This window comes from Mangifera indica, chromosome 6, assembly GCF_011075055.1.
Source record: "Mangifera indica cultivar Alphonso chromosome 6, CATAS_Mindica_2.1, whole genome shotgun sequence".
Taxonomy (NCBI): Eukaryota; Viridiplantae; Streptophyta; class Magnoliopsida; order Sapindales; family Anacardiaceae; genus Mangifera; species Mangifera indica.
The window spans coordinates 7,723,718-7,746,740 of NC_058142.1; the positions used below are offsets into that span (position 1 = coordinate 7,723,718).

General features: G+C 33.8%; 2 protein-coding genes and 2 pseudogenes across 6 annotated transcripts in view; all 4 read left to right on the plus strand.

Annotated features, from left to right (window-relative positions):
* LOC123218643 (putative disease resistance protein RGA3) overlaps positions 1-8,534 on the plus strand; it is a 34,247-nt gene extending 25,713 nt beyond the window's left edge. Inside the window, exon 4 of the mRNA XM_044640158.1 lies at positions 8,449-8,534. The gene's annotated coding sequence lies outside the window, so the exon portion shown is untranslated. The remainder of the gene's footprint in view (positions 1-8,448) is intronic.
* Positions 2,738-8,534, plus strand: LOC123218644 (putative disease resistance protein RGA3). Of its 5 annotated transcripts, none has more exons than XM_044640160.1 (5): positions 2,738-6,086; positions 6,197-6,350; positions 6,535-6,786; positions 7,043-7,089; positions 8,428-8,534. In XM_044640160.1, the coding sequence occupies exon 1, from the start codon at positions 3,211-3,213 to the stop codon at positions 6,013-6,015; it is 2,805 nt and encodes a 934-aa protein (XP_044496095.1). In that variant the 5' UTR covers positions 2,738-3,210; the 3' UTR covers positions 6,016-6,086; positions 6,197-6,350; positions 6,535-6,786; positions 7,043-7,089; positions 8,428-8,534. The 5 variants fall into 5 exon arrangements, with proteins under 5 accessions (XP_044496095.1, XP_044496097.1, XP_044496098.1 ...); XM_044640162.1 differs by having other exon boundaries at positions 8,452-8,534; XM_044640163.1 differs by having other exon boundaries at positions 6,535-6,701.
* A 209-nt stretch (positions 8,535-8,743) lies between these two features.
* LOC123218645 lies at positions 8,744-9,908 on the plus strand (annotated as a pseudogene).
* A 9,002-nt stretch (positions 9,909-18,910) lies between these two features.
* LOC123219008 lies at positions 18,911-20,571 on the plus strand (annotated as a pseudogene).
* Positions 20,572-23,023: the final 2,452 nt, after the last annotated feature.

Below are 23,023 nucleotides of genomic sequence, written 5' to 3' on the forward strand. Positions count from 1 at the left end.
TCTTTCTGAACTTTGATTTTGCATATGTACAAAGAGATAACCTTCTAAATTCTCTAAGAGCTACAGTTGCCATCAGTTCACTGGTAATATCTCTCTTCTCCTTTTTGCTCTATTTTTGTTTTTATTTCACAATGTAAACAGTCAAAGTATTGAGTGAAATCCTATACCTTGTTATTTTTAAAACAATTGAAGCTTTTATAACCTTAATGAAATCATTAATGTTTCGGTAAGTACTAAAAAATATCATATTGAATGTTTTTCTTTTGTTTTTAAGCTGCAGAAAAATAGTTGTGCACAAGTGTAAGTATTAAGAAATCTGATGCCGAATGTTTGTTCAGGACTTGGAACATTGCAGAGTCTCCTCAATCAGAAATTCTGTTTCATTGTAAGATTCCTATGATGATTATATCATTAAAAAACACTAGTAACACCCCTAGATTCTCATCTTCGTTTAAGTAGAACAGTGATGAACCTACTTTAGAGTTGTTGAAACACCAAGTGGTAAGTGCTTACTTTAGTTTTTGAAACCAAGCCTTAGGAGCTTGCTTCAGTCCATTGAGAGCCTTATGAGTTTACACACACAGAGTGCTTTATATTTTCTATTAAGCGCTTGAAGGTGCACTTATATGCAGTTTTTTCTGGAATTAATTATTGAAAATTAAGTTTGATTTAAGTGATTATACTTAATTGTGACATAAATGTGCTTTCTAGAATCATGGGTGTATTTTGTGTGTTTTCATGTCTCAAGTGTTCAAAATAATGTTTTGATGAAAAATGACGCTACAGAAGAAATTTACGATAAGTGAAAATAAATGGATTGAGAATCACAGTTGAAACAAATAAGATATGACATTACAAAGAGTGGATTCTCAGATTCAGAGTAGACAATTCAATGCCTTCACACAAAAAAGTGATGCTGCGACATTTTAAACTCATATTTTTTAGGTAGAGTTATAAGAATTTTCTGCACAATTCATTCCTTTGAGAAATCTATACCAAACAACCTCACACTGTTTACTAGGCGTAACAATCTGTCAGAATGATCTTTTTATGTTTTCTGTCTCCTTCATCTTTGAATTTCAAACTCCCCGATTAAGTTGAGCATTTGCATGTTTTTGTTTCTTTTATTACCCTGGTATTTCTTTTTAAGATTGCCCTATATATCTTTTATAGACATTAGGTTCATGATCCTTTTGAATATTGTGTGTGACACAGTAGAAAACAGACAAGCTGCAGCTTTGTATTTCTTGGTCTTCCTTTCCTTGTGGTATTTGAGTTGAGCCATTGTAGGATTGTCTCCCAAAGGTCTAATGTGTCAAGATGTCATTCTGACAGCGTACGCTTGATAATTATCACCATCAAATAATAGAGGTGTAATAGATGAAAAGATTGTATCATTTTCCATTATTTGATAGCTGTTATGATTTTGGCTTAATATTTATGTTTTGGCCTGTGTCTATGCCCTCTTTCAACTCACAAATCCCACAAGAAAATAGCTTTGGTACCAATTTGTTGTTGTATTGCACTGAATGAAAACAAAACAAAAAGAAAGAACTTCTATGAAAGACAAGAATTTTGGGACTGGAAAATTATTAATATTATCTTGATTCAATGCATATCCATAAATACAAAAACTTTTAAGCAGAAAAACTAAAAAACGTCTTTAAAAATAAACAACTAACTTCCTAAAGACTTTCTAAGTAGACTTACTCTTCATTTACATCCTAACAACATCACAGTTTTACATATCAGCAGATCTATCAAACAGCATGCAGTTTCAAGCCACAGAGAAGTAATTTTCAACAATTGTGTTGTTCAATCTTCTAAATTGGTCCAACCAACTGATTCAATTTTCATAAAAACGATGAAAACTACTTGTAAACATCAAAGTGGAACTGTTGTCTTTGCTGATTAAGAAGTGAAAGAGAAGCAAGTAATGGTGGTAGAAGAGCAGGTACAAGATGCAGCAGTTGAAAATAGAAAATTGAATGCCTCAATTGCGCTTGTGATATTCCATCTCTTGTTCTTTCGCTTTCAGTGGAGCAGTTTGGCAGTAGGCCCTATACAAATTAGTCCGGTTCACATCGCACTAAAAAGTAGAAGCACAGTCCCTTGGGGTCGTTCGAGGGGCCATTTGTGTTTGTTCACCAAACATTAACCAAAAAAATAGGCACCCAACAAATCCTAATTGGAAACAGGTGGAACGTTAAAAGTTTGATTGATTTCTTAAAACTCGTTAACCTTAAACCCTAAATCCATTTCTCACATGATGACTCTTTTAGATATGTCTCTGTCACACTTTAACTTGTTGAAGCTATGGAGCAGTGAAGTTGGCTGCTGAAAATTCTGAATTTTTTGGAGATGGTTCTGGTGCAGAAAGCTGAAGATGATTTAGATTATTTTTTGCAGCCTTAAAATGGTGACAAACTTCCTTAACCATTTTGTAATGCTTTTAGTTAGAATGCAACTAAACTAAATTGTAGTTGTTATGTTAGGTGTACTTTGATTTAAAGTTTGGTTAGCTTGTAAGAATTTGTGTGGATAAGCTTAATTTAAGCTGCTTTTGCACAGGGGTTAGGAAAGCTATGTAAATATACATGCATGGCAAAGAAATGATAATGTTTTCTTGTCACAAAAACAAGAGAAAAACAGACTTCCGTTCCAGCTCTCTGTTTTCTTTTTCTCTCCTCTGCTTTTTGCATTTTTCTTGCTTTCTTTGCTTCCAAAATCTCCATTAAAAAATCAACATAACTAAGACGGGTTTATGGAAAATCACTTTTCTCCTGTACAGTGTATCCAAGAAATAAGAATCTAATAAAAAACACCCTTCTTTTTTGCATGTGAAGAGTTAGTGAGGTGTTTGCAATTGAAAAAGGTTTCATTTCACTAACCATAGCACTTGGGATTTGTGAGCACATACGGCTTCCTCTTTAAATCGAATTCTATTTTCTAGCCCTCGAAATTCGGTAGAGCATGGAAATGACAAAGGTAATTCTAAAATTTGAAATTAGTTTTGACTAGTAGTTCTTGAAAATTTGCCTACTTAGATTTTACAAGTTTGGCTAACTACAAATACATAATAAAAATGTGACTTTGACTCACTGTTTAGACTTGCGGTGCTCCGCCTTTGTTGACTGATTCAAACAAATTGGCACAGAATAAACAAGAAAACCCATTTCTGTTTTCACCAGTTTCATAACATCTTTCATTATGCCTGAATTACTTGTGGAGATTGTGTTGGAACAATTTGCTTCAATCACTCGTCAACAGGCAGAAGAAGGGATTAGGCTGATTGCAGGTGCTGGCCAAGAAGTTGAAAGGCTTCAAAGCAACTTACGGTCCATTCGAGCTGTGCTTGATGATGCTGAGAACAGGCAGGCTAAGGACAACGACGTGAGAGTTTGGTTAGCCAAGCTTAAAGACGTGTCTTATGACATTGACGATGTGCTGGATGAGTGGAACACGAAGCTTCAGAAATTGAAAATTAAGAAAGCTGAAGCTGCATTTAATCCACTGAAAAAGGTGTGTTTCTTCATTCTTCACTATCTCGGTTGTAGGCCATTGGTTATGCGCTACGACATTGGTGTCAAGATAAAAGATCTTGATAGAAAACTTGATATTATTGCTACGGAAAAAGAGAGGTTCACCTTTAGATCAATCACAAGGGGTAACAAAGGAATACAACGGCCAATGACAACCTCTGTTGTTGATTTAACAGAGGTTTATGGAAGAGAAGGTGATAAGAATACAATTATAGATTTATTACTGAATCAGAGTAACTGTATGCAAGACCTCTACATCATCTCCATAGTAGGGATGGGAGGAATTGGTAAAACAACTCTTGCCAAATTAGTTTTTAATGATGATAAGGTGAGCACTCATTTTGAGATCAAAATATGGGTATGCGTTTCTGAGCCTTTTGATGAGCTTAGGATTGCCAAAGCAATTCTTGAATCTCTTACAAATAGTGCGTCAAACTTACATGAGCTAGAAACTGTGGTGCAAAACATACATCAAGTTTTAGAAAGAAAGAAGTTTCTTCTTGTCTTAGACGATGTATGGACTGAAAATCCAAAAAATTGGGAAAATTTGAAGCCTTCTCTCACATGTGGTTCTCTAGAAAGTAGAATTTTGGTGACCACACGAAAAGAGAAAGTTGCAAATGTCATAGGAACCACCAAAATTATCTCACTAGGTACACTTCCTGAGAATAAGTGTTGGTTACTGTTTAGTCGAATTGCTTTTTTTGGAAAAACCATTGAAGAATCTAATAAATTGGTGGAAATTGGTAGGAAACTTGTCCAAAAGTGTAAGGGTTTGCCGCTTGCTATAAAGACTTTAGCTAGTCTTTTACGTTATAAAAAAACTTTTGATGAATGGCAAAATATCTTAGAAAATGAAATTTGGGAATTAGAAGAGGTAGAACAAGAGGTTTTTCGACCTCTACTATTAAGTTATTGTGATTTACCCTATACTTTGAAAAAATGTTTCTTACATTGTGCCATTTTTCCGAAGGATTATAAAATAAATATAGAAAAATTGATTTGGTTATGGATGGCCCATGGTTATGTGAAGTCAAAGCCAAATAAGGATATAGAGTTAGTCAGCGAAGAGTATTTTGAAACTTTAGCAATACATTCTTTCTTTCAAGATTTTGAAAAAAGAACTGATGAAATTAGAATAAGGTTTTGCAAGATGCATGATATAGTACATGACTTTGCTCAATTTCTTACCCAAAATGAATGTTATGCAATGGAGGTTGCTGGTGTTGGGGAGATAGAATTGGACTCTACTTATGATAGAGTTAGACATTCAATGATAAAGATTCAAAAGGGGTCCTCATTTCCTAGCTCCATATGTACTGGAAATACTTTTCTACGTAGCCTTGTCGTTGATTGTAATTATGGTACTAACCCTAAGATAGTTTTGTCCAAATTAGTTGATCAGTTGGCATATTTAAGGTCACTCTCTTTGAACAATTGCTCCATTGAAGAAATTCCTGTAGAAATAAAAGGATTAATACACTTAAGGTATCTTGATTTGTCACAAAACCATAAAATAAAAAAATTGCCCGAAACATTGTGTGAGCTACACAATCTACAGACCTTAGACATTAGTGGGTGTATAGCTCTCAGAAAACTACCTCGAGGGATGGGAAATTTAATTAACATGAGACATTTGTTGAATAGGGCAACTATTAGTATAAGTTACATGCCACAAGGTTTAGAACGATTGACTGGTCTACGAACATTACGACCATTTGTCATAAGTGATGGCAGTTATGGTAGTAAAGCATGTTCCATTGAATGTCTTAGAAACTTCAAAGGCCTTCAATGTCTTAGTATAAGAGGCTTTGGAAAGTTGACAGATGCAGCTAAGGTCAAGGGAATAGAGTTAATCAATAAGAAAAACCTGCGTGATTTGGGTGTAAACTTTCAGGGGAGTAACAATGAGGGGCAAGATTATGAAGAACTTCTTGAAGCATTGCAACCACCCCCAAATTTAATGACGCTATTTCTGGTAAATTATAAAGGCAACACCATGTTCCCTAATTGGATGGTGTCATTAAACAAATTGAGAAAGTTAAGTTTGTTGAATTGTGTAAACTGTGAGCATTTGCCTCCTTTGGGTAAGTTATCATCCCTTGAAATTCTTATCATATGGGGAATGAAGAGAGTGAAAAGAGCGGGTAATGAGTTTTTGGGAATAGAGAATGATACCAAATCAGCATCTTCATCAGTAATTGCTTTTCCAAACTTAAAATATCTATGGTTTTATTATATGGAAGACTGGGAAGAGTGGAATTACGATATTACGAAGAGAGGAGACGGAGATATTACAGTCATGCTATCTCTTAAGACCTTGGAAATTTCAGGCTGCCTCAAATTGAGATCACTGCCTAGCCATCTTCGTCAGATGTCAACGTTGAAGAAGGAATTTTATAATTGTCCTCTTCTCGACGAACAGAGAACCGATAACGCATCATCTTCAGCAAGCCATCAACTGCAACAATGATGCTGTATATGTGCAAAGATACCAACTTTGAATTCTGAAACACCTAGGGATGCCATCAATATAACTCGCAGGTGATTTCCTCTCTTATTTTTTTAACGGTAATTTAATTGTATTCTTTTTAATTTTTGGAATAAAATCAAGTAATATTTTATACTTGTACCATTGCAATTGTAAAAACCAGGAATTTTAAAGCTACATATTCGTACATTGATTTTTCATGGTGGATGTTCACTGGCAAGAAGGATTTTCCTTTTTCTGCAAACACAGCATTGATTTCGCATTTCTGAATTGACAAGACCATGAATTCTCAAACACCTATTGCCACCTTTACTCTGGTAATTTTCTCTTCAAGAAGTAGATAATTTAAGATGCATTCTATGTTATGTTAGTGTATAAATGTAAGCAATAAGATAACGTTTGGTAATCTTAAGTTATGTCAAGTGCCTGAGCTTTAAATTTATAGTATCACATTTTCCTCATCAGTTATATCTCCAAATTGAAATCTCTCTCTAATATTAGTGGAAATGGAGGAAGCAGAGATTAGAATAATGAGACTCAGACCTTGCTAAATGATCTTGGCAGCCTCAAATTAAGGTCGCTGGCAAATCATCTTGTTATATGGCAACATTGGAGATCAGGATAAGTGGATGTCCAATCTCAACCCGATACTAACCAAGATCTCACAGGTTCTTTCTCAACTTTGATTCTGCACATGTGCAAAGAGATAACCTTCTGAATTTTCTAAGAGCTACAGTTGCCATCGGTTCACTAGTAATTTCTCTCTTCTCCTTTTTACTCTGTTTTTGTTCTTATTTCACAGTATAAACAGTCAAAGTATTGAATGAAATCCTATGCTTTGTTATTTTTAAAACAACTGAAGCTTTTATAACCTTAATGAAATCATTAACTGTCTTGGTAAGTATTAAAAAATATCATATTGAATGTTTTTCTTTTGTTTTTAAGCTGCAGAAAAATAGTTGTGCACAAGTTTAAGTATTAAGAAATCTGATACCGAATGTTTTTTCAGGACTTGGAACATTGCAGAGTCTCCTCAATCAGAAATTTTGCTTCATTGTAAGATTCCTATGATGATTATATCATTAAAAAACACTAGTAACACCCCTAGATTCTCATCTTCGTTTAAGCAGAACAGTGATGAATCTACTTTAGAGTTGTTGAAACACCATGTGGTAAGTGCTTCCTTTAGTTTTTGAAACCAAGCCTTAGGAGCTTGCTTCAGTCCATTGAGAGCCAGTTTACACACATAGAGTGCTTGGTATTTTGATTAAGTGCTTGAAGATGCACTTATATGCAGTGTTTTCTGGGATTAATTATTGAAAATTAAGTTTGATTTGAGCGATTATACTTTATTGTGATATAAATGTGTTTTCTGGAATCATGGGTGTATTTTGTGTGTTTTCATTTCTCAAGTGTTCAAAATGATAGTTTGATAAAAAATGATGCTAATGAAGAAATTTACGATAAGTGAAAACAAATGGACTAAGAATCAGAGTTAAAACAAAGATATGACATTTCAAAAAGTAGATTCTCAGATTCACAGTAGATGAGTCAATGCTTTCACACAAAAAAGTGACATTGTGATATTTTAAACTCATATTTTTCAGGTGGAGTTATAAGAATTTTCTGCACAATTCGTTCCTCTGAGAAATCCAGACCAAACAACTTTACCTTATTTACTAGGCTTAACAACCTGTCAGAATAATTTTTTTTATGTTTTCTGTCTCCTTCATCTTTGCATTTCAAACTCTCTAATCAATTTGAGCATTTGCACGTTTTTGTTTCTTTCATTACCTTAATATTCCTTTTTAAGGTAGTCTTATATGTCATTTACAGACATTAGGTTCATGATCCTTGTGAAAATTGTGCTTAACACAGTAGAAAATAGACAAGTTGTAGCTTTGTATTTCTTGATCTTCCTTTCCTTGTGGTATTTGAGTTGAGCCATTGTAGGATTGCCTCCCAAAGGTCTAATACATCAAGATGTCATTCTGATAGCCTAAGCTTGATAATTATCACCATCAAACAATAGCAGTGTAATAGATAAGAAGATTGTATCATTTTCCATTATTTGATAGCTGTTATGATTTTGGTTTAATATTTATGTTTTGGCTTGTGTTTATGCCCTCATTCAACTCACAAATCCCTCAAGATAATCGCTTTGGTACCAATTTGTTGTTGTATTGCACTGAATGAAAGCAAAACAAAAAGAAAGAATTTTTATGAAGCACAAGAATTGTGGGACAGGAAAATTATTAATATTATCTTGATTCAATGCATATCCTTAAATACAAAAAATTTAAATACAAAAAACTAGAAAATATCTTAAAAAATAAACAACTAACTTCCTAAAGACTTTCCTAGTAGACTTATTCTTCATTTACATCCTGACAGCATCACGGTTTTACATAATAGCAGATCTATCAACAGCTTGCAGTTTCAAGTCACAGGGATGTAATTTTCAAAAATTGTGTTGTTCAACCATTTTTTGGGGGCATCAGGTGAAAAATGAAGATATCCTTGTGTGCCTATGGCGCTAGCCAGAAAGGTAGTGTTGCTATCTTTTCAGATGTTAGGACTGACCTGTTTTAGGAACTTTGCTATTTCTCGGGTTCAAAATTTCAAAGCATATTGTTATTAATCAAGAACAGAAGTTCACATACATATTCTAATTCAATTCCATATGTTTTTTCTAATTGCAGAACTTAATGGCATAGTATTGTTGATCAAACTGTCTCTTCCACCAACTGGCATAAATAGAACGTTCCAAGAATCTTGAGTCACCACTCTTAAATGCAAGGCTACGGCCAAACTTGCCATCTTCAGATAATGCTGGATGTAAAATCAGGTACTCTCCGCTTCCATCACCACTTGTTCTCTATATTATCATCACTACACACCTGAAAACCGTACCCTTTTGTTCATAACATCTTGGTAATCTTTTCATTTCTCACTTCAGCAGTTCTCTCTCCAACTTCTTGTAGTCTCTATGGTTTGAGATGCAAATTCAATATTTTTGCAAATTATTGCACATTTTATATAAGTTTTTTGGTGTTTGATGATTGATGAATATCCGTTGCTAACAAACTTCTGAAACCCCATAATTGAAATTCTCCTTTTCTCCATTTTTTATGGGTTAAATGAAATAGGACTGAAGTTTTAATTTTTCACATGTACTTCTGTTCATTTCTTTTTGTTACCATTGCATTGACTCCATCCTTGTCGTGTATGATAAGAATGTTAATCCTTTTGCAGCAGATAAGCATGGAGGTGTTGGAGGCGATCAAATTTCTCAGGTTTGCTCTAGTCTTACCCTATTTGTCCCTCTAATTTCAGTTTGCAAAGGCAAATTTCTTTGTCATATTCACATGAATTTTTTGCTTTTGTTTCAGATTAAGCTGCAATGCCCAGACGAGTTCTTGATCAGTGTGAGTGGTCACTACAGTGGTTTACGGTAGCAGCCTTGTGATCAGATCACTGACGTTTAAGAGCTACAAGAGAACCTACGTTCATGGAGTTGAAGAAGAGGCCCCATTTACTTTCTCAATGGATGGGGGGCTGGTTCTGGGTTTCAAAGGAAGGAGTGGTTGGTATCTTGATGCAGTTGGCTTTCATTTATCCAATAAACAATCAACAAGACTCCACAAGGTCCAGAAGAAGTTTCAGAAACTTGCAAGCAAGGCTTCAAAATAGTCTGCTCCCAAGGAGACTCGCAAAATTTCAGATTTAACACACATTATAAGTTGTATTATGAACCAATACTTAAAAGGGTGAACACTTGCATGGAATATATATTTAATTCATGCAGCATATATTTTGAATTTTTAGTTGCATCTCCATTGCTACATTTCTGAATAAAACATAGCTTTATTCAAGAAGCAGCCTCAACTGTAAATATGCATGTAACTATTTGTCAATCACAAAACTTGAAATCAAAGTATTTTCATGCCGTGGAAAAGAAGAGAATCAAGACATTCCCAAACCACTGCCACTAGAAAATTCATAAGGTAACAAAGTATAGAAAATATATGAACTGGAGATGATGAAATCGAATATGGAGGGATTTTATATTACAGGCATACAATCAAGCAGAATCCGAAACAGGCTCGGGTACCATATCTTTGTAAGAAAGCATCAACTTTGTAACAAGCAAAACTTGTAAAACCTTTTGAAAAAATAATGAAAGCATTAAGTGTCTTGGTAAGTAATAAAAAATCTCATACTTAATGTTTTTCTGTTCTTTTTAAGCTGCAGAAAAACCATTCCAAGGTTTTCTCATATTTAGATGATAAAATCATGTGCAGACATGATAATTTTGCAAATAATATAGTTTTTGAATCCTATCTCATAGAAATGATCATTATTTTGTTTTTTAAAATCATAGTTTTATTTTCCAATTATGGTGCTTCAACTTGTAAATTAGTCTGGCTTTTGGTTAAGAGAAAATTGTAGATGTAAGACTAGCCAGCCAGATTGTCTGGTAGGTGCTGATTGCCATGAACAACCAGCTCCGTTTCAAGGGTTCATTCTTTCTCAGGTTCAAAATTTCTACAGATATAGTTTTAATGAAGAACCAAAGTTTTAGGTAGTGGTGAAGCGTGTTAATTCATTTTTAAAGTTTATCATCGAATCTCTTGTCTTTTGCTCAAGTCGATCATCCCTTATTCCCCATCTTGGGTGAAATACTGAAAATAGAATGAGGTATATGTTACTACCACTTTCTTTCTTTCTTTCATTTCATATCTCAGTTAATTGCCCCTAGGTTAGGAAATGTGCACTCAGCATTTTTTAAACTTTTTATTTAGAAAAAAATTGAATGGTAAACTTTAAATTAAAGATGAAGAAAATTTTTCAGAAGTCTGGGGCCATTAAGGTCAGCCATTGCAGGTTAATATCAAAGTAAAACTTTGGGATAAATCAAGTATCAGCTCTTTTCTCATTTAGTCTATCCAAGTTTCCCTTGGTCTCTCAATTAGTGTGACATATCATTTTATATACTAAACTTTCATGCATTAATTTCGGGTCTTTTCTCATTTGGTTAAAAATCTATCCAAAATTTTCAAAACTTATGATATTTTGTATGATCACTAAAAAGCAATTGAACAAAAAACAGTTGATATTTGTTAGGTACCTAGGCAGCGTCTCTTCCAACAGAAATCTTCCTCAGCCTCCCTTTAGCTACAAACACTCCTTCACCACAGTTTCACTTATCAACAACTCAAACAGTAACACAAGCAACTCTCAACTTGGTAGAACAATGACAATTGAGACAATTTCTGGAAATATGTGTCTGTATTTGATTACTGAAATAAAAAGCAATTTTACAATGGATGTTCAATACAAATTCAAGAAGTATTACTTAGGACTTCGAATGTTTCAAATTGCATAAAATAAAACTGGTATTTTTAAGGCAATTCGACAGGTCTGCATCTCTCCCTCAGTCCCTCCTAATTTCTTTTGAAAATGTCTGCTCCCATTTTTTCCTCTCTTTTCCACTGCTTATATGTCCTATAACGACTAAATTCTCTCCTCGTTTGCCACGTGCTCCCTCTAATTTTGGTGGTCCATGAAGCTGATAGTTTGCCACCCATTCTTTTCCTTTGGTGCCATGCGTCTTGGGTATCATTCTCTTGAAGCTGAATGAAGATTGCAGCTGCTGGAATTTATTTTGATATATTGAAAATGTGCTCAAGTGCTCTAAAACAAAGCCAATAGAAGTTTGTTTTTGTTGTTTAATATGTTGACAAACTTTCTTATCCATTTTGAGTTGTTTTAGTTTGTGTTTAGTTGGAATGTAACCAATGCAGCTTGGAGTTGTTAGAGCAGGTAAGTTTTTGGTTTGCTTTGTAAGAAATTGTATGGTTTAGCTTAATTTGAGCTGCTGTGTACTTGTATTAAGTAAGATAGGATGTATATAAATGTATTATTGAAGTGATGAAGAGAGAAGTGACTTTTTATAGCCAAAAAAGACTTCTTCCGTTCCAGCTCTGTTTTTTTCTTCTTTTCTCTTCTGTTTTTGCGTTTTTTCATTCTTTCTCTGCATACAAATCTCCATTAAAAACCAACATCTCTTCCTTTGATCTCATTTCTTATACGAAACATATGTATGAGTCCTAACATTACCCTACCTTACAAGAACGATCTTGTCCTCAAGGTGGAAGTGAGGAAACTGTGTGGTTTCGTCAAGCTGAATCCTATAAAGCTGAGTCTCATTGAAATGTTTCTCAGTTGATAATATATCCTCCTAACTTGCATACATGTAAATCACTGCATTTTGTAGTTTAATGTTAGGTTCAATTCCAATATTCATATCTAAACTATAGGTCAATTTCCCTATCTCCATAATCGTTAAATCTTCATCTTTGACAACCACAACCCCATCCCTTATAACTGTATGATAATTCATTGTCATGAACATAACCAAAGCCACCTCATACGTCTCATTTTGCTCATAACAACAAATCACTGCACTCCATGAGGCCAAATCTTTCTTACTCGTGGTTAGACAACTTACAAGCCTCTGTAACATAAACTCTTTTGCCAAACAACGCAACCATTGAACTGGAAGCAATTATGTATCTTCTAGGCATTCTATCAAAAATTCTCTTCACTTCCGTACATTTCCAGTAACAACATAACTGAACCAAACAAGTGGGTAATTGTAACTATCAATCCCCACATCACCATTCAACATAAATTTGTGCCAAGAATTGGTTTAAAAGTAAGGCAAATTTAGGGTACCTGAATCAATCATAGACCTTGATTTCTTGACAGGCAAATTTAGGCGTTGAAGACAGGAGGATGTCGAACAGTGGTAGACGGGCACGAAAGAAATTTGTGTTGTTAGGAAAAGTGTCGGGATTGTAAAAGAAAGAAAGGTTGCGGTCTATGAGAAATGGCAGGGAAAGCCAAATGAAACTTGTGGGGAATTGGCATTGGTATTGGTATTGGTATTGGTATTGGTATAGTGATGACGGGTAGGGATAGCAATTTGGGCCCGATTTTAGGAGCCCTAACCTTTCCCGACCCTAATGGGGAGGGGATTCCCAGATAGAAACGAGGAAGGGAACGGGGACGGGGACGGGGACGGGGACGGGGACGGGGACGGGGATGGGGATGGGGATGGGGATGAAAAAAATCTCCGCAATCGAGAACAGACCAGGGATGGGGATACATGTGTCCCCTCCCCGCCCCGACCCTTCCCCTCTCCGCCCCGACCCTACCCCTCCCCACTCCTATCCCCGTCCCTTTATATTAATATATTTATTTAAAATACTAATATATTTTTATAGTTTTAAATTATTTATGTTTTTGTTGTACATATTAAAATAGTTAATATATTATATTTATGAATTTGAAATAGTAAATTAATTTTAATTTTGTTATTTAATATATTTATATTTATTTATAAGATAAAAAGAATATATATTTTTTTTGTGGGTATGGGGAGGAGATTTTTTTCTGCGGGGACGGGGAATCATTTTCATTCCCGTAATGGGAACGGGTCAGAGATGGAGATTGATATCTCCTATGCGGATGGAGACGAGGATTGAGATCTCCTCCCTGCCCCTCCCCGTTGCCACCCTTAATGACAGGTTGTTAAAAAGAGAATTTAGTCAGGGTAGGTTTCGTAGGTTTGGATTGTATCACTTAAGGTAACTGAGTTGGATTTGATTTGTGTAATTGGGTTGGAGGGATACAAGTTTGGCTGGGGCGGATGTGATATTTGGGTTTAGGATCTAGTGTAGTGTTTGGGCCGATTGGATTGGACGGTTTTAGTCAAAATTGGGTTGGGCTAATTTGGGTTAGATCAAATATGAGTGGGTGCGCTTAGAGACATGAGTTTTGAGATTGGGCTAGAGTGTTGAAAAGAGGTTGGTTTACAGTGAATAGGTTCGTATAGGTTTTTTTACTGTCATGTTCGGGCTTGGTTGGGTATCGGGCATTGAATTTAATAGAATCGGACCTGTGTTTAATTAATTGTGTTTTTGTGGGTTAGAGATTGAATAAATGGGATAATGGACCAGGTAGGGTTAAGACAACACTTGTCTTCTTTTTCTTCTTACACGCCTCTTCTGAAGTCCACTTCATCTAAGGGACACTTCCATCAGACAAGTGAGTGAATTCCAACAGTTGGATCTCACTGGAATCGTCCATTTTTTCACCGTATTCTGCTGATTTACCGTTATGAACTTCCGTTGTGTTGGTAGATCAACTTTCTTCCTCTTTGTTTCTCCAATTAGGATTAGGATGCCTCCACCGTACAAATCATCTTCCTCCACCATGGGAACAACCCATATCTTGCGTTCACAATCATGGTCTGAGTTCTCACTTCCTTCATAGCAGAGACAAATTTCATTCTCCTACCGTTCTCTGATTTCCCACTATGTTAGTTGTTAGACGAGCCTCCACTGTCCACGGGCGTCTGTGATGGCGTCAAGTCTCGCCATCCGTAGAATCAAGTCGTTTGATAGCAAAACTGTTAGGTACCTGGGCAGCTTCTCTTCCAGTCGTACTGTAGAAATCTTCCTTGGCGACTTTTGAACTATAGACACTCTACCACAGTTTTGCTTCTCAACAACTCAAACAACAGCACAAGCAACTCACAACTTAATGGAACAGTGAAATTTGAGACAATTTCTAAAAATATGTATTGTATTTGATTACTAAAATAGAGAGTAAATTTACACTGGAAGTTCAATACAAATTCAAGCACTATTACTTAGAACTTCAAATAAAACTGCTATTTGCAAAGGAATTCAACAAGCTTCATCTCTTCCTCAGTCCCTTCTAACTTCTTTTGAAAATGTCTGCTCCCCTTCTTTCCTCTCCTCTCCATGGCTTATTTGTCTTGTAACAACCAAATTCTCTCTTGGTTTGCCACGTGCGCCCTTTGATTCAGGTGGTCCACGAAGCTGATAGCTTGCCACCTGTTCTTTTCCCTTGCTGCCATATGTCTTGGGTGTCATTTCTCTTCCTTCGATCTCTCTTCTTGTGAGAAACAACTTAAAATTCCGTTGCATTCATAATCCATATAGACAAATTAGACAGCTACACATTTTTTAATTTTTTATCCGCCATTTAATCTTGCAGTCCAAGTTTTCTCTTCAAGAATGATGTGTTGTTCTTCCACTTCACACAACAAAATTAAGAACCTTTGTTTGCTAGTACAGAGGTGTCTGATATGCACTCAAAACTCTCCAACAAATTATAAAGAACAAATTTTGTTATTGAAAGGAAGATAGTTACAACCACTGATTTCGCTAATCAAGCGCTTCGCCTGATTATTACAATGCCTGCAGAGCTCCTCTGCTTACAAAGACTTCATCAATAACTCCATCTATTCTCTCATTCTTCACTTGCTTAAATAGATACCCACATTTATTACGGAATTCTCAATACATTTATTACGGAATCCTAAATTATTATTCTAGCAGCTTCCCTGCCTTTTCGACCCTTCATCATATGCATCATATCAATTATCTCCTGTTTTATTCAGCAGCTATCTTCTGTCATATCTTCATTTTCTGCCTTTCCTCCATCTTCTTTCCTTTTCCTTTCTTTGTAGACTTTCAGAGTTTTATCCTTCTGCTGTCTTCCGTGATATGGTGCCACAATCGGGGGCCTAACAGTGTCACATTTCCAGGATTTTCTATAGGACCACAAGCTGTGATGTTCATGTTCTTGTTGTTCCGCCACTTGGTTGGTTCTTGACCTCACTTTCAAATTCCCCCTCAAACTGATATTTCTGGGGAGAACCTTGAATTCCCTCGATACTCAAATTGTTCTTAGGAAATTTGTTTTGTTGAAGATGTCTGCAATTTACTCCTTGTAAGCTATGTACTGTATTATCACTTCTCTATTGCTAACAATACGTGTGATGAAGTAGACGTTCACTTCAATGTGCTTAGATGTTACATGAAAAATAAGGTTATGAGCCAGAGAGGCTGCACTTTTGTTATCATACCAAATTGTAGGAATACCTGTGTGATTTAGTTTATGTGTTCCCCCATGAGTGATTTAAGCTAGGCAATTTCTATTCTTACTTGAGCCAGGGAACTACATTGTCTTTTTTTGCTTGATCTAGAAACTCATCTTTGCTTCTTGAAGCTCTAGCTTATAGGATCTCCATTTACCTCATTGAGGTATCCTCCCCTTTATTTCCTATCTTCAAGGTCACATGCCTAGTCTGCATATGAAAATGCCTGTGTATAAAGTCTGATATCAATTGTGTGCAGCATTCCAAGTTTGAAGTTCCACTCAAGTACCTCAGTATTTTTTTTAGTCCCTGCTTGTAACTTTCTATGGGATTCTACATGAAATGACTTAGTTTATTCACAAAATAAGCTATGTCAGGTCTTGCACATTGTAAGAAGTCCATGATGCTTCAATGTAGTTTGGAATTTGAGAATTGTTTTCCTTCTAGTTGGATGAGCTTGTGCCATGCAACCATAAGAGTGGAGCAGGGCTTGCACAGTTGCACTGGTGCATTTGTGATTTCACTAGGATATGTTGAATGTATTTGCTTTGTGAAAGGTGGAGTTTCTTTATCTATTCAACTTGATTCCCGGGAAATAAGACAACTCCCCCAAAACTTTGATAGAAAATTTTGAGATTGGATACCACTGAACTAGTAAATTGTTTGGAACTCCCTGTGATGATTATATCATTAACATACACTACTAACACCCCTAGATTTTCATCTTCGTTTTAGCAGAACAGTGATGAATCTACTTTAGAGTTGCTGAAACCCCCTGTGACAGGTGCTTCCTTTCAGTTTTTGAAACCAAGCCTGAGGAGCTTGCTTCAGTCCATTGAGAGCCTTTGGAAAATTATTGTATTAAGTGCTTGGTATATTCTAATAAGTGCTTGAAAACACACTTGTATGCAGTGTTTTATGGGATTAATTATGGAAAATTAGATTTGATTTGAGTGATTATACTTAATTGTGCTATGAATGTGTTTTTTAGAATCACGAGTGTATTTTTTGTATTTTTATGTCTCTAGTATTCAAAATGATGGTACAAAAACTCATACTTTCCCAGATAAGATCAAAAGCTAGCTATTGAGATTGAAAAGTCTAAGGTTATGTAAACCCCATGCTAGAAGTTCATAATTTCTAATGTGAGATTCAAGTCTTATACCTTATATTTGGGATCCTATCATATCATCATGCTTCGCAACCTGGTGTCCATGCGAGTTAGTTGTGTGTCAGCTCCTTGTTAGCCCCAAGTGAACATTGTAATACTTGTGTTACCATCTGCATTGCATAATTGTAACTAAAAGATATGATAATGACTTTAATACAAATATATTATGGTCTAGTGAATAGGATCTCGTCACAGGTTGATGTACTGAGAAATCCTCTTGATTTCCTTTGTTTACGTTCCTACTCTTCTTTGACGAACATATTTTTGAAGATAATAATGGGGGTTTGTTTTTTACAGATCATCCGAACTCTCCTAGGCTTTTGATTGTAATTCTCCAAATGTCTTATTATTCAATATAGGAAAAAGGGTGATCTTACATAATACAAAATTAAAGATTGTTGCCAAAACAAACCACCTAGAATTACAGATACTGTCAAATAAAACTCTCAACAAATAAAGAAACAGTTACAAAAATAAGACTCTCACAGCACCCAAATTGATTGTGACTTATTCTTACTGACTTAAATAATAAAAAGAACAATAAAATACGAATTCCTTCTATGCCTTTTTGTCAATCAGTCTGTTAGTTACAATCGTGCAACAAGAATAGTGACAGTCGCATTAAAATGTTCATTTAAAACTAGAAGGGAGTTAGCGTATAGTCACCTCATGTGTACGTTAGGATTGTGAAGTGTGGTGGTATGTTAGGATTTCAAATACAAAATATAAGACTTAAATCCCACATTAAAAAATGTGAGCTTTTGGTATGAAGTTTATATGACTTTTAAGGTGTGGCTCTTCCAAGACTTATATCATTGTAACTCAGAAATCCTTCAAGATAATAGTTTTGATCCCAATATTTTGTTAACTGAAAAATGTCTTAAAAATAAACCGTAAAATTAGCAGAGCAGCTTGCAGTTTCGGGCTACACAGTTGTAATTTTAAAAAATTGTGTTCTTCAACCAGTCTTTGGGGGCATCAGCAGAAAATTAAAGATCCCTTGCGTGCCTGTGGCGCTAGCCAACAAGATAGAGTTGCTATCTTTTATTAGGATTAAGGACTGACCTGTTTACTTTTTCTCGGGTTCAAAGTTTCAACGCATATTATTATTAATCAAGAAAAGAAGTTCACATACATATTCTAATTAAATGCATTTTCTTTTTCTAGATGCAGAACTTAATGGCATAGAATTGTTGATCAAACTGTCTCTTCTTCCACCGACTGGCATAAATAGAACGTTCCAGGAATCTGGAGTCACCACTCTTAAATGGGAAGCGAAGGCCAAAGTCGCCAACTACAGATAGTGCTGAATATATATAATCAGGTACTCTCCATTTCCATCACCACTTGTTCTCTATATTATCATCACTTCTACCCGGAAATCATACCCTTTTGTTCATGACAACATCTTGGTAATTTTTTCATCTCTCACTTCAATAGTTCTCTCTCCAACTTCTTGTAGTCCTTATGGCATGAAATGCAAACTCAATATTTATGCGAATTATTACACCTTTTATTTAAGCTTATAGGTGTTTGATGATTGATGAATCTCCATTACTAAAAAACTTCTGAAATTCCACAATTGAATCTCTCCTTTTCTCCCTTTTTTTATGGGTTAAATGAAATAGGACTGAAGTGTTACTATTTAACATGCACTTCTTTTCATTTATTCTTGTTTTTTTTTTTTTTAACTGTTAAGCTGTTGTGGGAAGGTGGGAAGGATTTGACATGTGCGGGAAAACGTCGTCGGACCATGGGGAGGAAATGGCGGGATCAGCTGGGATGATGGAATCTTCAATGATGTGAGAGAGATCAAAGTTTTTATGGCCATTGCATCGACTCCATCCAGGTGGTGTATGATAAGATCATTAAGCCTTTCACAGCAGATATGCATGGAGGTGTTCGAGGTGATCAAATTGCTCAGGTTTGCTCGAGTCTTGCACTATTTGTCCCTCTGATTTCAGTTTGCAAAGGCAGTTTTCTTTTTTATATTCACATGAATTTCTTCATTTTGTTTCAAATTAAGCCAAAATACCCAGAAGAGTTCTTGATCAGTGAGTAGTTTACAGCACCAGCCCTGGGGTCAGATCACTGACGTTTAAGAGCAACAACAGAACCTACGGTTCTGGAGTTGAAAGAGACGTAATTTACTTTCTCAACGGATGGAAGGCTAGATCTTGGTTTCAAAGGAAGCAGTGGTTGGTATCTTGATTCAGTTGGCTTCCATTTATCCAATAAACAATCAACAAGACTCCACAAGGTCCAGAAGTAGTTTCAGAAACTTTCAAGTAAGGTTTCAAAATAGTCTGCTGCCAAGGAGACCCAGAAAATCTCAGATTTAACACACAGAATGACTAAGATGTACTATGAACCAATACTTAAAAGGGTGAACACTTGCATGGAATATATATTTAATTCATACTGCATATATTTTGAATTTTTATTTGTATCTCCATTGCTACATTTCTGAATAAAACATAGCTTTTATTCAATAAGTAGCCTGAACTATATATATGCATGTAACTATTTGTCAATCACAAAACTTGAAATCAAAGTATTTTCACGCGGTGGAAAAGAAGAGAATCAAGACATACCCAAACCACTGCCACTAGAAAATTCAAAAGGTAACAAAGTATAGAAAATATATGAACCGGAGACGATGAAATCGAATATGGAGGCATTACTTTGGAAGGCTGTACTTTGGAAGAAAAAAAATGTAATTCATTCTTAAATACTCTAGAACACCCAAGTTTAGAATTATGGACTAATTGAACCTAATTGGGAAGATCGATAACAAAAGTGTTATGCTCTAGAACTTACCTCTTAAAAAGATTGGATAAAACAACAATTTCGCACTCATGGAAAGCATAACACTTAAGAAAACACTACCACCAAAGATAGTCTCCATGATGACCCGGACTTTAGGAAATCATATAAAAGTTTGTTTGGTTTGAGTCATATTTTATTATTAAAAATAAAATATTATTACAAAGAAAAATTATCTAAAAAATTATAGAGTATAAAGTGTTATTGTATTAGATAAAAATTGTTAAATATAAATTATTATTGTGTTTGGTTGAATGAAATAAAATATTAATAAAATATTATTTTACTTAAATGTTTTTGGATATAATTATTTTAAAATATTATTCATATTACTTATTATATTAATTGAAAACAAGAATATTATTGTCCTAAAAAATTAATAAATAAATAAAAACATATAAGAAAATAAAAATTATTTTAATACTTAAGGTGAAGTTAATAATAAACATATATTTTATATTACTTGTCACATCACCATTAATAATAGAAGATTATCGAAATATCTTATATTAGTCTTTTTACAAAAGTTTTTTGCCTCTACATTTAGGTTGATTACTGGTAATAAAATGTCATTCTCATCATCTTTTTCTTCTTTTTAGTCATCCATTCTAACCTCCATGGAAGACTTTTCCCATTTTATGGCAATCTGTTGTATTTCTCTTTAAGATAAGAATACTTAAAATTAGGATTTTCACACCAAAAAATGTGATATACTTGTATTACTAGACCCACTCACAAATAAGCGTAAAATTACAATTAAATGATATACTTGTATTGATACAAAATAATACTCTAAACCTAGTGTAAAATTGAATTAGACCATCACGCAAACACTTATTTAAGTGTAAAATTGAATTAGACCATTACATAACTTTGGTCCACACCATGTAAGTGTATTTCAACCATATTTACTTTCTTTACTCTTAAACACACTTTTTCCTCTATGACTCACTTCTCTTCCCCCAACTCTTTAGTCTTTGCTTTTATGGTAAGTTTTAAAAGCCAATATTAAAATTTTTCTTCATGGTCCACATCCCATAAGCAAGGGCAAACCTGACCCCTATGTGAGGATTGGCCCAGATCCACCTTCAAATTAGAGAATGTTTAAAGAAAAATATTTAGACCCACCCTGGAAAAAAATTTAAAATGAGTTACTTAAGTTCACTCTTAATTGTAAATAACTTTAAACAAAAAAAAAAACAAATTTAAGATTAATTGTAAAATTATAATTAAATAATATATTTGTATTGATACAATAATATTTTTAAATCTAGTGTAAAATTGAATCACACAAACACCACATTGTATAAAAAACCAAAATTTCATATAAATTGAAAAATGATGTTAAAATATATAATTGATATTTAATTATTCAAATATTTGAATATAATATTTTAACTTGATTTTTTTTATTATTGTACAATAAAAAACATGGATCTTTAATCTAAACGATTAAGTTTTGATTTATCAGCTAGATTTAAAATTATAAAATCTAAACATTTGATTACTTATTCGGTCAATTTAATTAATTTTTTTGTAAATCTTTATGTATTTTACTTGTATTATAATTGTGATTGAGTTATAAATTTGTGTAGGATATTTTTCAAGAACTAGATCCTACACAAATTAATTGTATAGGTAATGTAAATACTTTTTTGTAAATCTTTTGATTGAGTTACATTACCTTTACATTTGTGTAGGATATTTTTTGTAAATCTTTATGTATTTTACTTGTATAGGTAATGTAAATACTTTTGATTATTTACATTAGATCCTCATGTTCCTTTTTTTCTCTCTTAATGGTGAAAAAGTTTCTCCACTAAAAAAATTAATTGCGTTATTATATTATTTCTTTTGCTCACTATTTATTGATAGACAATAATACAGCTGTAGAGATAGAGGTGGATTTAAACTGAGTCATTTTGCTCTTAAAAGCTAACACAATTTGATTCAACTTAGTTCGAATTTTTTAATTGAAATTCAAACCGAAAAGTTTGATTTGTTTTTTTGAAAGCAAGCCAAACTTGAGCTAAAAGATATTCAACTTAATTCGGTTTGAGTTCAATACAAATTCATAGTCCAAATCAATGATTTAAATTTTTAACTTGATTCAATTCGAATTCATAGCTTAAGTCGATAGTTCAAATGTATGGCTTAGTTCAGCTTGAATTTATATCTAGAATCGGTAGTTTTTTTTATTATTTAAATAAAACAATATTGTTTTATCAATGTGTCACAAATTCAAACTATCAATTCAAATAAAGTCAAACCATAAATTTGAACCACTGATTCAAATTAATATTTTTTTTTATTTGAGTTAAACTTGAATATAAAGATATTTAAACTCAATTCAGTTTATATCCACCTTTGTTCCGGAGGGCTCTCTGCCACTAGCCATAGGTGATTCTAAAGCTTGCTTGTAGAGGAAATATATTTGAGCAAATGTTTATGTGAGAAAGGGTAAAGATTAGACAGAATCTCAAAAATAGTGAAAATAGATTACATGGCAGGCCATCGCGATGATCAATTTCAATGGTTGTGTAGGCTTCAATACACAATCAAGGAAGTAATAGTCTTTTTATATAATTTGTTTATTTAAAATATTATTTTTAATTTTTAAAATAATAATTTTAAAAATAAAATATAAAGATAAAATAATTATTTCACTCTTTAATACTGTCATTTTATTAATAAAATTTAATTTTAGATGAAAAAATATTAATTACATTTGATTTTGAATAAAAAATATTATTTATACCAATTAAGGCTGAAAAAAAGATAAGGCTGAGAGAAAAATGTAATTCACTATTAAAAAATTAAGGGAAACTTAGCAGCCTCTAGAGTATTTGTCATTATATTTAATTATATTAAAAATTAAAAAATATAAAATTCATTTTTTCTTTAAGATTTTAAAACTAACAATTTTATTTTTATTTAAAGTTTTTTAATTTTAAAAATTTATATTTTTTTCTCAAATTTAGAGATTTTTTAATCCATTCGACTATCATCCTAAA

Bases quoted from the DNA above. Each gene is read 5' to 3' on its own strand.
- LOC123218644 (XM_044640160.1), top strand. From the start codon at position 3,211: ATGCCTGAATTACTTGTGGAGATTGTGTTGGAACAATTTGCTTCAATC.